Source organism: Dermacentor variabilis, chromosome 2 (genome assembly GCF_050947875.1).
Source record: "Dermacentor variabilis isolate Ectoservices chromosome 2, ASM5094787v1, whole genome shotgun sequence".
NCBI classification, from domain to species: domain Eukaryota; kingdom Metazoa; phylum Arthropoda; class Arachnida; order Ixodida; family Ixodidae; genus Dermacentor; species Dermacentor variabilis.
The window spans coordinates 63,681,623-63,696,971 of record NC_134569.1 but is presented as its reverse complement, the minus strand read 5'-3'; the positions used below and the strand labels follow the sequence as shown (position 1 = coordinate 63,696,971).

Below are 15,349 nucleotides of genomic sequence, written 5' to 3'. Positions count from 1 at the left end.
GTGGTTTTGCCGGCGCGACTGCGGCGGGGCGGCAGACATTTTGGCCCGATCGTCGTCGCCACAACACTCATCGCCAGGTGTTTCCAGGCGCGACTGCGGCGATGCGACCGCCTAGGGATCATCCTCGCATTCCAGTCATTGTGCCCGAAACAGGCGATGCCAAAGCAGGGATCTCATTCCAGTTATTGGGCCCGAAACAGGCGATGCCAAAGCAGGGACCATCCTCTCATTACAGTCATTGTGTCCGACCGGCAGCGCCACGACAGGGTGCTACGAGATCGTGCTCGACATGGTGCTACGGCATCGCTACGACAGTGTGCGTCACCATTAGCCCATTGTACATTCACGTGCTCGTCTTTTGAGGGGTTCCTTCTTGCCCTCAACTGCGAGAGTATAAAAACAGCTGCCCCCGGACGCCAAAAGGGAGGGCTCCGATTTCTTCTGTTGAGTGAAGTGCTCTCCCGTCTCTCTACTTCGGTCAAACCTGACCGCCAACTCTTTGCGATGTTAAAATAAACAAGTTGTTTCGTTGTTACCAGTCGACTCATGCTTTGCCGGGACCTTCGGATGCTTCCAGTTGTACCCCAGGCCGCCAGGCCAACGCTACCCTTGGGGCTTGCGACCCAGGTACAACCACGGGCGTCAGCGCCGAGTTCCCAACAGATCGTGACAGCAGTCCGATCCAAAACACTACTGACTCGGTCCACTGGCCCACCAACGTGGATCTAATTCGTCAGTCCACTACTCTGGCGGGCGCACACGCAACTGAAGCAGACTTCGCCGGTGGTCCACCACGCCCCCATCGTTTTGGCTCCGAAAGACTCACGCCGCAAGGAGCAGAGCGGCGCTTCCGAGCTCGCCGGAGAAGCGAGAGCGGTACGGCGGGAAAGATACAAAGTTCCCGCATAGCTACTTAAAGGCGCCAGAAAAGAACCGTCCTCCCGTGCTGAAGAGCTCTTGAGATGCGCGTGTGCCTCATCAGTCAACATCGTTGTTAAGGCGGTTCGGTTCCAGGAAATTACACCATAGAGAAAGAGATTAGTATCAGATTGGTTTTTCGAGTCTTAATTGAAGCTGATACACGTAGTGAGGAAAATGACTGGGGGCGGCCTATCAGGTTTTTCTTTTAAATGGCTTAATGTTTTTTTTTTTCGCTGCCGGGCTATATTATGTTTATCTTATTATTATTTTATGTTTATTATTATATTTTGTGTTTTAGCGATGCCTTGATTTGTAATGTTGTTACTACCACGGACTTGCAGTAAGCTGCACGCCGTACCTACACTAACGTAAGCTGTGCCCAAGTTCCTGAGTTTCGGATTGTAGTCAGCGACGTAAGGGGGCTGTAGGTATTTAGCATCTGTTTCGCAGCGTGCAGTCTTAACTACGATTTGATTATGAGGCACGCTGTAGTGGGGGATTCCGGATTAAGTTTGACCACCGGGTGATCTTTAACGTATCCTCAATGCACCGAACGTGGGCGTTTTTGCATCTTGCCCCCATCGAAATGCGGCCGCCGCGGCCAGGATTTGATCCCGCGACCTCGTGCTTAGCAGCGCATTACCGTAGCCGCTAAGCCCCCGCGGCGGGTAACGTGCCATCTTGGGAATCAATTGCCCTATAATTGTACCGGAACAGACATGAATATGGCCTAGTAAAAAAAAAGAATAGTTAACCTTAATTACTTTTAGATGAATTGGTGGAGATTAACATCCACCAAATGTAGTTATGTTTGTTATGGTGGAATAAGGGGGAACGTATAGCGGTCACAGACGAGCTGCCGACCGCGGCAACCCCGACCTCATGCCGGTGGCGGTGCCGCTTAGGCACAGCCCACTCTTCTTTAGTTAAATAACTCGTTCACTGCAGAAATTGCTTATGCAAGCGTTCGATGTACTATACTGATAATATTGCATTTGTGGCAGAGCAGAAGCGACAGAATTTGTGGGAGCAGCATTAGCACCAACACTATACAGTATATATTCAAACAACCAGTAAGGCGTGCTGCTATGCATAACATATGCATTCATCTTGATTACTTATGATCACAAAGGTGAAATACGCGCTCTCTAACGAAGCGAACGGACCCTGCAGGCACAGAAGAGCGAGCGTCGGCTAAAGATAGCCACAGTGAGCACAAAGTTCGAAAGGGTAACTTCCGCGACACCTTCCACGCGGCAGCAAGCATCTCGTGAGCACTTCAGATTGCGCGCTTTTATCCGGCTTGCGCAGTCTAGTGTGCACTGACCGGAACCGGCGAGGCCAAGCGCAACGGGGCGTGTTCAGCGGACAGCTGCGCATTGTTCACATCGTTGAATCTCTATAAAATATGACAAGGCGAAACGGGACACTAAAGCGGCGATTATTGTTTGCCATTCTTCCTTGTACCGCCCGCTCTTCAAGGAAAACAATGCGGACGCCTACAGAGGACGGGTAAACTGCGCCGTGAGCGCTCTCGAATGATCCTTTTAACTTTCGGTTGGAGGTATATATGCGCGCGCTTTCAGACACAATGTACGTGTCTTATTCAGTATTCGCGAGGTCATTGATTCGACACGCCACGGGACACGCTTTATACGAGTGAAGTGACCAGTTGCATGGTTTTGCAGTTGCAGAGCAGTTGCAGGGGTGTGCCAATATTCGAAATTTCGAATACAAATCGATTAGGCTTTGCTATTCGATTCGTGTACTCAATTCGAGAATTCACTATTCGAAATTGCCGAATAGTCGTTCAGTTTGAATATAAGAAATAACACTTGTGTGAGTCTAAAGTGGAAGGATGCGTGCCACAAGTTACTGATGCGATTGATTCCGTTGAATGAGAGCATCGGTGTTTCGCACGGCCACTAGTTTCTGAGCGAACGCGTGGTAAGGCAAATAATGGTCACCCAATAATTTCTTCTCATTCAATAAGAAATCTTCGCGGGTGGGCAGCCTACGTACGAGTTTTCTTTGCTGCTTTTTTTTTGCTTTCTTTTCTCTCTTTATTTTGTGAGTGTGCCTCGATATAGGCGAAGGAACTTATTATTGTACGGCAAATTTCACCATTTCACCTTTTTGTGCAACTTGTTCCCATCAACAAACATAGCTCTCACGAGAATCTGCTAACATGTTGTCTCATCATTTCATTGCTGTAATTGTCTTGGTGTACCAGGAGACTGAAAGCAGTTGTTTTACCGTTAAAAAATCCTCCGTTAAGCAGCTGACGTCCAGTGACGATGGTACATTACATGCGTCTATCAAATAGGGTAAATAGTCCTCTCCTGTTAAGCAAACTAGTTCCACGCAACTTTTTTATTCGCTGTACTTAAATATGAGCAAATATACATTCAACTCGATATTCTAACGTTGTTTTTCTGGAACATTTATACTTGGTTCAATTCGAAAATGTCATTATTCGAATGCCCTCTATTTAAGCTAACGTTGCCGCCTCGGATATTCAGTTATCGCGGTTACCTGAAATTGGTGCCTGTCTGGTGGTCGCTTATATGGCTATGGTGTTGAGCTGCTAAGCACGAGGTCGCGGGATCGAACCCCGGTCACGACGTCCGCATTTTGATGCGAGCGAAATGGGAAAACACCCTTGTGCTTAAATTTAGGTACAAGTTAAGAAACAAAACCCCTGGTAGTCTAAATTATTCCGCGTTCCCACACTACGGCGTGCCTTATAACGAAATTATGGTTTTGTCACGTAAAAACCCATAATTTAATTGTTTTTTCTGGAGAGGCTTCTTTTTTAAGCGCTATGCTTTCTTTGTTCAGCGGTGACAGAAAGTTGCGTCTTGTGTAGTAGCGGTATTACGTCGTTCTTCACGCCCGAGCATGTGCAGGTTTGTTTTCGTCGAAAAAAATAAAAGACCCCCTGGAGTTGTGTACTTATTGGTTTGCGCTTTCTATACACGAACTTCTGCTTTGCCACAGAGCGGAAACATAACTAGTCACAAAAGGGCGTGAGACGAGAAAAAAAAAAAAATAGGAGACGACTCTAGCGTGATGTTATGTGTTCTTATCCTTCTCGTCCCATGTCTCTTTAGCACAAGTTAAATATGTTTCAATTTATTAATACTAGCCAACTAGCCCAACTTTCTTCTCTAATTCTGCTTTCCTGTTTTTCGGCCATCAGATAAATAAATATAAATGCCGCGGGAAAAAATTGCGAGCGCGTGACCCATTCCAAGAGGAAACAGTGAGATGTCGTTCAGTAAGCAGCCGATAACGCCAAATTTAAACTCCGGAAGATTGAGGTGCGAAACGTCGAACGGGCGCTGGGAAGCGGTATGTATCTGACATAGCAGGAAAGCTCAATGGGCGCTTATATGTTGTTTTATCTTCGTGCAGCGTTCTTCTGCGCGGCTCGTTTTGCGCTTGGGTTTTCGTATTTATCCATTTGGGGCCTTTATTTCACTTCCCTCTTGCTTCCATTCTATATTGCTGGTATTTTCCTTTGCGAACTGTATGCGAGCGTCACTTATGTGCGAAATGGTGCGCCGAGAGTGTAGGCTTTGTTCTTGCACTCGCAGCACATTTCCGTTGAAGCCCGCGTCGCTTCCGCCTTCAGTCTTTCAGCGGAAGCGTTTGATCTGCAATATAGACTTACAGGACTCCGCTTTCTCATATATATCCACTTTCTTCCGGTTATATGTAGACGATTTCGAACGCCGTTGTCTGAGTGTTGCCATCGTGGGCGCCTGTCCACAGGTTAAGGCACCATTTCGCATGCACATCCGTCACTGAAATCTGGCTCAAAAGCCTTTTCAGCGACAGTCCCTGGCATCTTTTCTAGCGCACCTTGACACTAGACCACTGCCCCTCGACACGATTTTCACATGCCGCCGACAGAAGACATCGCAGGTGAAGGCGACGAAGGGACTACTTCGGTTTTTGAAAGAGACGGGATTGGACAAGCGGCTGTAACACTGATATCACGTACCATGCCAGATTGACGGACTCCAACGGACGATGTGTGTGTGCTGTGCTATGTGCTCTCTCTCCCTCTGCCCCTTCCCCATCTTTCATCTCCCCCTTCTTTCTCCCATGTGTAGGGTAGCAAACCGGTTAAGCTAAGCTGGTTAACCTTCCTGCCTTTCCTTCTCCACTTTTTCCTTCCTTCCTTCCTTGCGCAGACCACACGTGGCATTTTTTCTCGTTGGCCTAAATCAGCCCATTGTAGTTCTCTTTTCCAACGGGTGCTTTATGCGAGTTCCACGTCGCGAGTACTTTTCATCGTACCGTGAGACGATGGAAAGCTAGCACATGATGGGGTTCCTTAGAGGAGTTACGCAGGAACTGTGGGAACGCGAGATTTCTTTACGCTATCGCTTCCGCTTGGACGGGGAAATAGCGCGCGCAAGACAAGGACAGTAAAAGACCAACATCCCAGATGTGTTGTTGATAATTTATTGTTTCGCCGTTCAAATATGACACCAACTAGCCCAACGTCGACCCCTTATGCAGTTCATCTCTTTCATGCAGAACAATGGAAGCAACCGGTGTTATTCAATAGTCCGCGAGTGGTAAAGTATGTCAAAGTGGCATTCATTCGGAACATGAGTGTCTTATACCTCAGGGCAGCATTACGAGTATTGTTGCACTCTGTCGTCATTAACTTTATCTAGTGGTTAGCGTTTCCTTCACTATGTTATTGCGGCTTAAAGTGGGATTCCTGTTCTGCGAGCAGACATCCTGAAGATGCACGACAAGATAAGACTTTGACAAAGGGCTACGAGCCCGGCACCGCATTGCGATTACGCTGATGGAACGCGCAATGCTTAAGCCCAAGTGTCCTTCACCATGGGCGCATATATATACTAAATAAAAACATGAAATAATCATATGCGCTGTATACCACTCTTTAGAAGCTCTCGCTCGTGTACTGTGCGGTATATGTAGCGAAAATTTTGATTACATGGCAGAGAAAATGAAGGCCCATGTTTCGCTTCACATATTTCGCCCAAAATTAAGCACGGCACCAGTAATAACAGCGTGGTGTCAAAAATGTCGCGCTATGTTCGCATTTTTTCTGTCTTTCTGTGTTTTTGTGTTCTCTCTCTCTCTCTCGTTCATTATTGCTGTTATTTAGTTTTTTATTGTTTTTTTTAACGCACTACAAAATTTATTTATCGTTGCCAATTTCGTGACGTCGCGAGCAGCTAGCTCGCGAATTTATCTCTATGTGTGGGGACGCCACTCATACGTGAGCCACCGATTGAATCCGAGTGACACTTTATTATTTCTCAACCTTCAGGCACGCCCCGTTCGTAGCGTCCAACACTAAACCTGCAAGGCATACTTACTGTCGTCTTTAATTGCGCGCACTTGCATGGTTCGTTGCGTGCGGCATATACTCATCTCCCCATTTCTCTCTCTCTCCCTCTCTCCGACCATCGTGACAGGCCTGTACTTCCACATTGTCGGAGAAGGCGTGGTGCGGCTCACGGACAAGTCCAAAGTGAACACGTCGGACCGGGAGAACTACATCGACTTCCGCATGCGGCTGCTCGGCGAAAACACGCCCAAAGGTGAGCCCGCGTGCAGAAACAATAAAGACGCCTCGCCGTGCCAAATTGTGCGTCCGCGCGCGGTGACCCAGTTTCACTGGATACCCGGGCGGGCAATTACAGTGCGCCGACGCAAGGTACACATTATACGGGTGCAGTTTGCCGATACTGAAACATTCCGGGCCGCGTGAGTACGCCGAGCAGCCGCCTTCAAGGCTCGCGGTAAACTTATCGGCGCTTTAGTTATCCGGCAGTCTCATTGTTACAAGAAGTAGCCAGTGAGCAGGTGCGGAAACACAAATTATGATTTCTTCCAGGCGTCATCGCTTAGAAATGAGAGCGCCTCAAGTACACATAATGGGAACTCACAGTGCAGTGCATGAACTTCGTAAAAGTACGGTAGGTGTAGTCTTTCTTTCTTTCATTACTTTTTTACCATTACACTGAATTCATTCTGCCATCATCCGAAGTGACGTTTCCTCGCTTGCTAAGCTGTGATCCTTTCGTACCTTTAAATTGAAAAAAAAAAGGGGGTTATACGTAGCAAAACCGCGATGTTACTATTAGATGTGCCGTAGTGGGGAACTCGGGATTAATTTTGAACCCCTTGGGTTCTTTAACGCGCACCCAATGCACGATACACGGCGTTTTGCATTTCGCCCCCATCTAAATGCGGTCGTCACGGCCAGGAGTTGATCCGTCGCCCTCGTGCTGAGAAGCGCAACTCCAAAGGGACTACCCCACCACGGTGGTTCTTTTCACATTGTGCCATGAATATTCCCAAATACATGTCTGTGAAAGTTCTTTTGCTGCCGAGATTGGGATATCTTGTTCGGCTCCCGATTCCTAATGTCTGGAATTCAACGGGAAAAAAATACATAAATGTCATAATACTGAGATTTTCGCGCATTTAGGTAAGTTCAAGCGGTCAAGAGTAATCCCGAACCCTCCTTCCGCCATTTGTCATAGCATCCGTGCAACGGTATACAATATTCTCGCCCCATTACAACATACAGATGACAACGGAATAGAATAAAAACCACTAATTCAGTTTCACTACATATCTGTGTCCCCTAAATTGGGGACGCTTACATAAACAGTAACGTCGTCAAACCAACATGTAAGTCAACTAACAAGTAAACATGTTCGAGGAAAGTATAAGTAAAATCATGCAATAGCGTAGAGCACCGGTCAAAACCCTGCATCTCTTTGTTGCGCACACACCCCTTGCACGCAGGCTCACCCGCTAGAGTGGTGTTCCTATCTCCGGGCGTGCACTCGTTCCCGTTCAAGCTGGGCCTTCCGCTGGGATTGCCCTCCACGTTCTTGGGCAAGCACGGCTGGGTGCAGTACTTCTGCAAGGCGGCTCTCAAGGAGCCCAGCGGCCTGACGCATAAGAACCAGCAGGTCTTCATCGTCATGAGCCCCATCGACCTGAATCTCGAGCCAAACTTGCTCACGGTATGCGCTCGTTCTTTTCTTATTCTGGCGTTCATTAGGCCCCAAATGCTCAGTACCTCCCAGGCGAAATCCGAGGCTTGTGTCGCGTAGCTTACCGATCAACGTGATTGAAAATATCAGTGCATTTGTTCTGAACTATACGCAGCCTATCCGCCATATGCTATCGCCGCCACAGCACTTAGCTTTAGTTCCGGATTCGTGCGGTATATTTGACATTTGACCTTGTGGTGCACGAAGGAAAGCAAAATGTGAGCCTAAGGTGAAGGTCAACGCTCACGGAAATTGCGCGCGCCAAGAGGCTCGTTCCCAGGGCCGCGTGAGGATCCAGATTCGGCCGTGGCATCACCGAACGCTTGTCGCCGGGATCCTGCTGGAGCCCTTTCGCTGGCTGGCGCTTGACCATCTCCGCAAAAATATAGCACAACTTTCTAGTGTGCCATGTCTGTGCCTTCATGTCGTGTGCCTACAGATACATTTAATACACTTAAGGACTATACGTTCTAAATGTAAACCTTAAACGTTCTAAAGAAGGCCATGCGTGATCTGAAACTTTGTTAATACGTAGTGCGGACATACATTTTGGCAATCGAAGAAAAAGGCAGTTTAGGCATCTAGTGGCCAACTATTAGAAGTCCAGGACAAATTTCTTTCTCGAACCTAAGTATTTATTTTTTCTGTGGAAACATTAAGGGTATCGTCCTCACTGCATACGGGCGCAAACTTTCATGAATCTTCCCCTACCATTTAGTTAATGTTCAATTAAGTTAGGATGTCAGCAAAGCACGTGTGACTTTTTTCGAAGAGCTCATCTCTGTCTGCCACTCAGTCCTTTGTTCTGTATTTGCCAACACCGTGTATATTACCACTCGCGCGCGCAGCAACCGTTTCACTGCGAGGTGGAGGAGAGCCTGGGCATGGCGTGCTTCTCGTCAGGCCGGCTGTCGTGTCGTGTGAGGCTCGACAAGGGCGGCTACGTGCCGGGCGAAAGCATCTGCATCTTCGCCAGCATTGAGAACAACACGCGCGTCTCCATACGCAAGACCAGGGCCGTGCTCACCGAGGTATGTGATGCGTACGCATGCCAATAGCTGCGCCCATGCAGCCTTGGCTCCCGGGTCATCGGCGACGCAATACAACACCGCGTTTGTGCTCATTCAGCCTGTGAGCTTTTCCTTCTCTCCCCTTCTGACGGATGCTGGGTATTTTAGTGGCGTGTCAGGATTGATGCCTTGACTAAAATAACTGTGTGCGAATAGTGACGTATAGTGCAGGTGGTTCGGAATGAACCAAGAGCATGGCTGTCGGCGAATGCGTCAGAGTTGTCGTTCAAGTCATTAAAATGCCGGACGACCGACGCGTCAGACCAGGCCTATGCATTTAATACACAGGGGGTCCTACGTAACTTGAACCAAACATTAAAAATATGTAAATGTCATGTAGCTGAACAGAAGGAAGGTAATATTGTTTGCCGTCCCTTGGAGATACCCAAATTACTTTTTTTTTCATTCCGCCTAATTAGATAATTAGCCTTAATTAGTAAATCAGCTTCTCAAATGTTATAGTTAGATTAAAAGTGTCAATGAGAAAATTGTATAGAAACAGGAAAGACTTCCGATACAGTTTTCTGTTGCTCGATACGTGCTACATAAAAGCGTTTTTTTTTTTTTTCCGAACGTGAAAGCAGCCCGCGAATACACGCAAAGTACCTAGAGCGACCAGTCGCGCGGCGATTTTGCGTGTTTATTTGCGGGCTTCTCTCACGCTCGGGAAAAACACTTTTATGTAGCACGTATCGAGCAACAGAAAACTGTATCGGTAGTTTTTCATGTGGCAGTACAATTTTCTCATTGGCACTTTTAATCTAATGATAATATCCGAGAATATTATTAATTAATTAAACTAACTATGATTATGTGGAATGAAAAAAAAATATAATTTGAGTATCTCCAAGTGACGGCAAACATTACCTTGATTCTGTCCAGCTACGTGGCATTTGCATATGTTTAACGTTTGGCTCGAGTTCCGTGGGACACCCCGTATACCGTGTACGGCCAAGAACCGTCTGATGCGCGCCGAACTCCCGAAGCTTTTTGTTCGCTAAAACTGTTGCCGCTTGACCGGTGAGTAATCACCCTCTTACCGCTCTTATCTCGGCTGGCTGTCACCAGTTCTCCCGAAAAGCTCTTTCGTACAGTACGAACGCTATTGTGACCGCTATTCTATATTGAAACTTCCTTTCTGGAAGAAAGCCTCGCAGCTTGCCGGCGCTCATGGTGTACGACTATAACATCAGAGTGAAACGGGGCAGTGAGGCGACACGCTTTCACACGAAAGCGTCGTGAGCCCAGCCCTACATGCTAGCAGACCCGTATCGATCACTGGTCCGAAGAAACTACGGCCTGTTATTTCTCGCTCGAACGACTTCGACCGTTTGTCCGCGCGACGTCTATAGACTTGCGGTAGTCGGTGCGGCGGGGCAGAGAGACAGCCGTTCACATAGGCCATTGTGTGCTCCCCCCGCAGACGATCCAGTACACGGCCAAGAACAAGGTCGTGCAGGCTGAGACGCGCGAGCTCGCCTTCCTGGAGAAAGGCCGCATCGAGGCCGGCACCACGGACCAGTGGCGGAACGAGATGCTCTACATCCCGCCCATACCGCCCACAAACCTGCGCGGCTGCCACCTCATACGGATCCAGTACGACGTCTACGTGAGTGATACGTCTGCCGCTGCCCGCTATGATTACAATCGACACTTATGATTGTGGGTATTGAGTAACAATTGCACAGGGCGGCTCGGTGTCTGTGATAACTGCGTTTTGACCATCCGACGACAATAGGACAGACACTCTGGAGCAGTCACACTCTCAGTCATGAGAGTCTCTCTCCGTTCGTATCTCACACGTTTTGGTTTACTTCAATTGCCTTATCTGACTCTCTTGGAATGGTGCACAAGCAAACAGGTTTTATCGAGACCTGATACTCGTGGCATCATCCTTGTCGTGTGCACATTGTCAAGCTCTTGATGAAATGGAACATTACATATTATAGTGACCTGAATTAGAAGCGAACCGTAAGAAATTAATAGATGGACTGAAGCGCAAGGCGGCACTACACTCAAATTCAAATGATATTTTGCTCCGGCGAGTACAGTGGATATTTAGGAGGGAAATGCTTCGGCTCCTCCTATAGAGTCCCTCCGTGATACAGAGTTGGCAAGTCAATGGTGGGCCGTAGAGGTCGCCGTGGTTCGGATAACGCGAAACATATTGGGCTCCGTGTCAACATGTTTTTGATACCTGGTGCTGTTAGTTGGTCTGCGAAGTTTTTGAAACAGTATCGCGGTTTATAGGTGGCGTTCAGGCGGAACAATTGCCGGCAACATTTACGAGGCTATAGGTCCGCCTGCAGCAAGCAACACCACTCGTCCTCCTCCTACAACCTCCCCACCTACAACGCTCAGTCGCATTTTCTTCATTATGACATTTGTAATTCATCACAGCCTGTGATTGACATCAGCTGTATAAAGCGCGCGTCATATCGACCACGAAACTCGATGGAAAGCGCACAATATTTTGCTGTCTCATTTTCAAGAAGACAACTTTTCTCACCACAACTTTAATTCATAATCCTTATACAGCATATTTTTGAGACAACGCTGCAGAATGCATTTGTGATGTTCGGAAATTTTTTGCCCTGGAAGGCACAAAACCGTTTGATCGCCTTACTAGGCTGACCTGTTGGTCCTGGTACTTTTGAGTTGTGGCTCAAAATTTATTTACTGCTATTTTATTTGCGCAAATACAAGTAGGACTTCTTTACACCAGTGGTATACTCACGTGATTTCCATACTTCAAGAAAGCCCGCTCTCTCGTGAGTAGTCAGCCTGACGTAATTTAACGTCTCCGAGTGGCTGATGCTCTACCCGCACTCCACTATCTTTTCTTTTATTAAATGACAACTCAAATAGTGAAACATTTCCCTACTGCAGTAGCATTTCAACAGCTCCAAATCTTGCTTACGAATGAAACCCTACTGTATATGCGCTGTTTCCGGTGATGCATTCGTGTCGACCACGTTCTCTTGCACTTTGTGGACGCAGTTCATCATCTCGCCCAAGGGACCCGGCAAGGAGATTCGCCTGCAGCTGCCAATCATGATGGCCACCTACCCGATTCGCAACAGCGACGGCACGCTGCAGCGCAAGAAGGGCACCCACTACCCGACCGTGCTGCCCGTCTTCAGGCCGTGGCTGAACACGGACAAGTTCAAGACGTAGCCAGACATCGCGTCTGCGTATATCTTTAGAATCTCCGGATAGCCTTCGAATCTCCAGCAGCTATTCCTTCTGCGTCCGCGGAGGAGTGTAAGCTCGGCATCGGCGAGCATCGTAGTTGCCCGATAAGACATATTTTTGCAACTGCTGTCTGCTCCGTAGATTTAATCACGGTGCTCTTGTCCTTGCTATCCCGGCACAAGCTTCGATATTCACTGTATCCACTTCCGGGGATTGACCAACTGTACATAACGTTCAGGAACAGCCCATTCGCAAAGCAACAGTGCAAGTGCTGGTTCCTTGTTAACTAAGGAGACCTCCGACCGAGTTGCAGCTTCTGTTATCCACATTCCTCCTCTCCGTAAAAAGAAATAGAGAGATAGAAATGGGAATAAAAACAGAGTGAGGCCTATGTTTGGGCTTAACCAAATATTTGTTGGTGCCAGCTACACAACAAAGTGGGACGAAGCGATAAACATGTATAACAATGTTTGGCCCATAAAAAGGGTTTACCATGATATTAATTAAGAACTGTAGTGTCTAGCTTACCATATTTCTCGTAAATCAAAGCGACAAAATTCAATATTAATTTTTGTTCCCTCTGATCGCCGGGAGGTGACTTTTCTTTAAAGTATATTTCAAAAAAGAAAGTGATTTGAAGCTGTGCGAGTAGATGTGCTGCCAAAACTGATTAAAAAAAGTCGCCTAGTAAGAACACGCCAACTTGTCTTCTCACTTCCGAGACTTCATTCTTTTTGCGAAAGCCAAGTGTATTAGCACTCAAATCCAAATCTGGCATTGCCGCGGCCGAGTTGACATTTTTGATTGTTTGAACGGAAGGCTTCTATTCATGGATTCTAGACTAAGCTTTTCGAGCATGTATGACGATGTTCATGTTAATGTGAGCCTGTGTTCGTTACGAATAAGAGTAATTTAATTAACAAAAGCGTAAACTATACTGTATAGGGTTTTATTTTTACAAGTGTGCATGCCTGGGTACAAATGTTTTGTAACCATGGCAACCAGCAACGACAATATATTATACAAAGTTTGCTCTACGGCGTGAAAGTTTCCGGCTATATGTGCCAAAGCGATCATCAAGCCCCTGCGGTACTTATAGGAAGTTGTGTGTCATTCCTTCTTCTTTCTTTTGTTTTCAGTACAGTACGTGACTTGCGCTGTACATAGATGAAGCTTATGTGAAAACACCAAGTTTTGCCGTTTGTTTGCTCTGTCCATCCTAATCTAAATACTTCAGCTGTAGTCAAGTAGTAAAATATATTCGCCACACAAAGTTGTTTCGACAGCAAGGGTGCGACCAGTAGACGCTCAAGGCGGCTTGTTATTACATTGTAACCCTATAGAGTTCCATTTCTAAGAACCAGTACCATTTACGTTTCGTACGCATATGAAGCGGTCACTAACACAATAGTCGTTTGCGAATCGGTAGCTAAGCTGGCAGACTTGAGGTTCGCTGCTTTGTTCTTTGTGATCATGTGTACCTTGCCATCAAATATGAAGGAACAGGTACTTTCCCGTGCATTGCCGCAGAAAGTTATTTCCTTGCGGACATCCTTGCATTGCGCGCCATTTCAGATGCGTGATCTGAAATGCAAGATTGCATCTAAACAACTTGGTTTCGTTACACGGCGGCTTAGATTAAAACGAGCCTAAAGAGAAGCACTAGACCAATTTACGGTAGCAACATATCCTTTCAAAACTTTACTTGAATTACATAAACAGGAAAAAGCGTTTATTATTAGCACTGAAAATGAAGTGCATACTCGTGCTACGTGAACTTCATGCCCGAACAGAGGAATCGATTATGTCAGTGTGACGTCAGAGAGTTCACCGTTTTTGTGCAATTCAGCCGTTCTCGTGCTAGAAGTTGGCAGCTTGAGCCCTTGGGCACTTTCGACTGCTGCGAAAACCTACTTCCTTGCTTTACACTAATCTAGCATCAAGTAGACGCTTTCAAAACACGTGACATCACGGGGATTTATTGCAGGATTTTCGAAGTGTTGTAACAACCCGCCTTTTATTTTTGCGCAATTTGTGACTTACTAAGCCTCCACTTACGGTAAGCTTTCCTCATGTCTAGTTTTTCAGAAGTGCTATCTACCAACATATATTGCTTAAGATTGTGCTTTAGTGTTCTTGTAACACAGTGCGCCGTACGAGCGACTGCTTGTAAGCAAGCATGAAAGTCAAGCTGGCAGACTATCTACAAATGTGTGTGAAATACTTACTTTTACAAGACAAAGAAAGTGTTGGGCGCTCGCGTCCAAGCAATGAATATTCTGGTCCACAGACGTGTTCTTCATAAAGCTTAGACTGCCATTTTATGTAGCAGCATTTGTCTGCTAAACGTCGCCAGAAATGGATGCGAGTCCTGTGCACTGTTACACTATAATGAATGAAGCGATTTTGTTAGGCTTGCTGAGGTGTCTCATGTTTTCACACCTTTAGGGTGGAAACAGGTTTGCGGGATATGGAAAGTTCAAGAATGTCTAAAACTTCTAAATGCTAAAACGGCGCTATAAGTATATCAGCGTTGACAGGTTGGAGTAACGCAGGAGTAAAGTTTCTTTTATTGATATCGAACTGAAAATGAAAGGAAGAAGTCGGTCACCGATAATTGTGACTACTCCTTTTCACGTAGTAATAGTAGTATCAGTAATAATAATAATATCAAGAAGAAGAAGAGAAAGTAGGAGTAGAAGACGAATAAAAATATTGCAAACTAAGGAACTAATAAGTAACGTCATAGGTTCGGAAAATCTAGACCTGAACCAGGTTAGAGAGCAAAAGAAGTCCACATAAATCCTAGGCACATTGGAACGTGCTTTGTGCGATTGACAACGTTTTCGATAATAACGGGACCACTTGACGCTGAGTGAGTGACAAAGACAAATGCGCGAATGAAGTTGGGCATTTTAGGACAAAGCTCGTGGTTGTTTCAAGAAACCTCCCACATCGTTTAGGTTCGCGGAGGGCAAGAAACTGGCGTGGGTTTGCTCACTCAGTGAAGTTTGTGTGACGCGAATGAACTGCATATTTTTTTCATGTTATGTTGTTGTTTCTCTTTGTGCAAAATAAAGAACGTATACATGCACA

The 15,349-nt window shown here is 46.5% G+C and overlaps 1 protein-coding gene across 1 annotated transcript in view; it reads left to right on the top strand.

Annotated features, from left to right (window-relative positions):
• The window catches only part of Vdup1 (arrestin family protein Vdup1), a 41,273-nt gene extending 25,924 nt beyond the window's left edge, over positions 1-15,349 (top strand). The window contains exons 2-6 of the mRNA XM_075680794.1: positions 6,393-6,518; positions 7,735-7,958; positions 8,837-9,019; positions 10,482-10,667; positions 12,059-15,349. Coding sequence (XP_075536909.1) covers positions 6,393-6,518; positions 7,735-7,958; positions 8,837-9,019; positions 10,482-10,667; positions 12,059-12,235 — 896 coding nt within the window. The 3' untranslated portion in view covers positions 12,236-15,349. The remainder of the gene's footprint in view (positions 1-6,392; positions 6,519-7,734; positions 7,959-8,836; positions 9,020-10,481; positions 10,668-12,058) is intronic.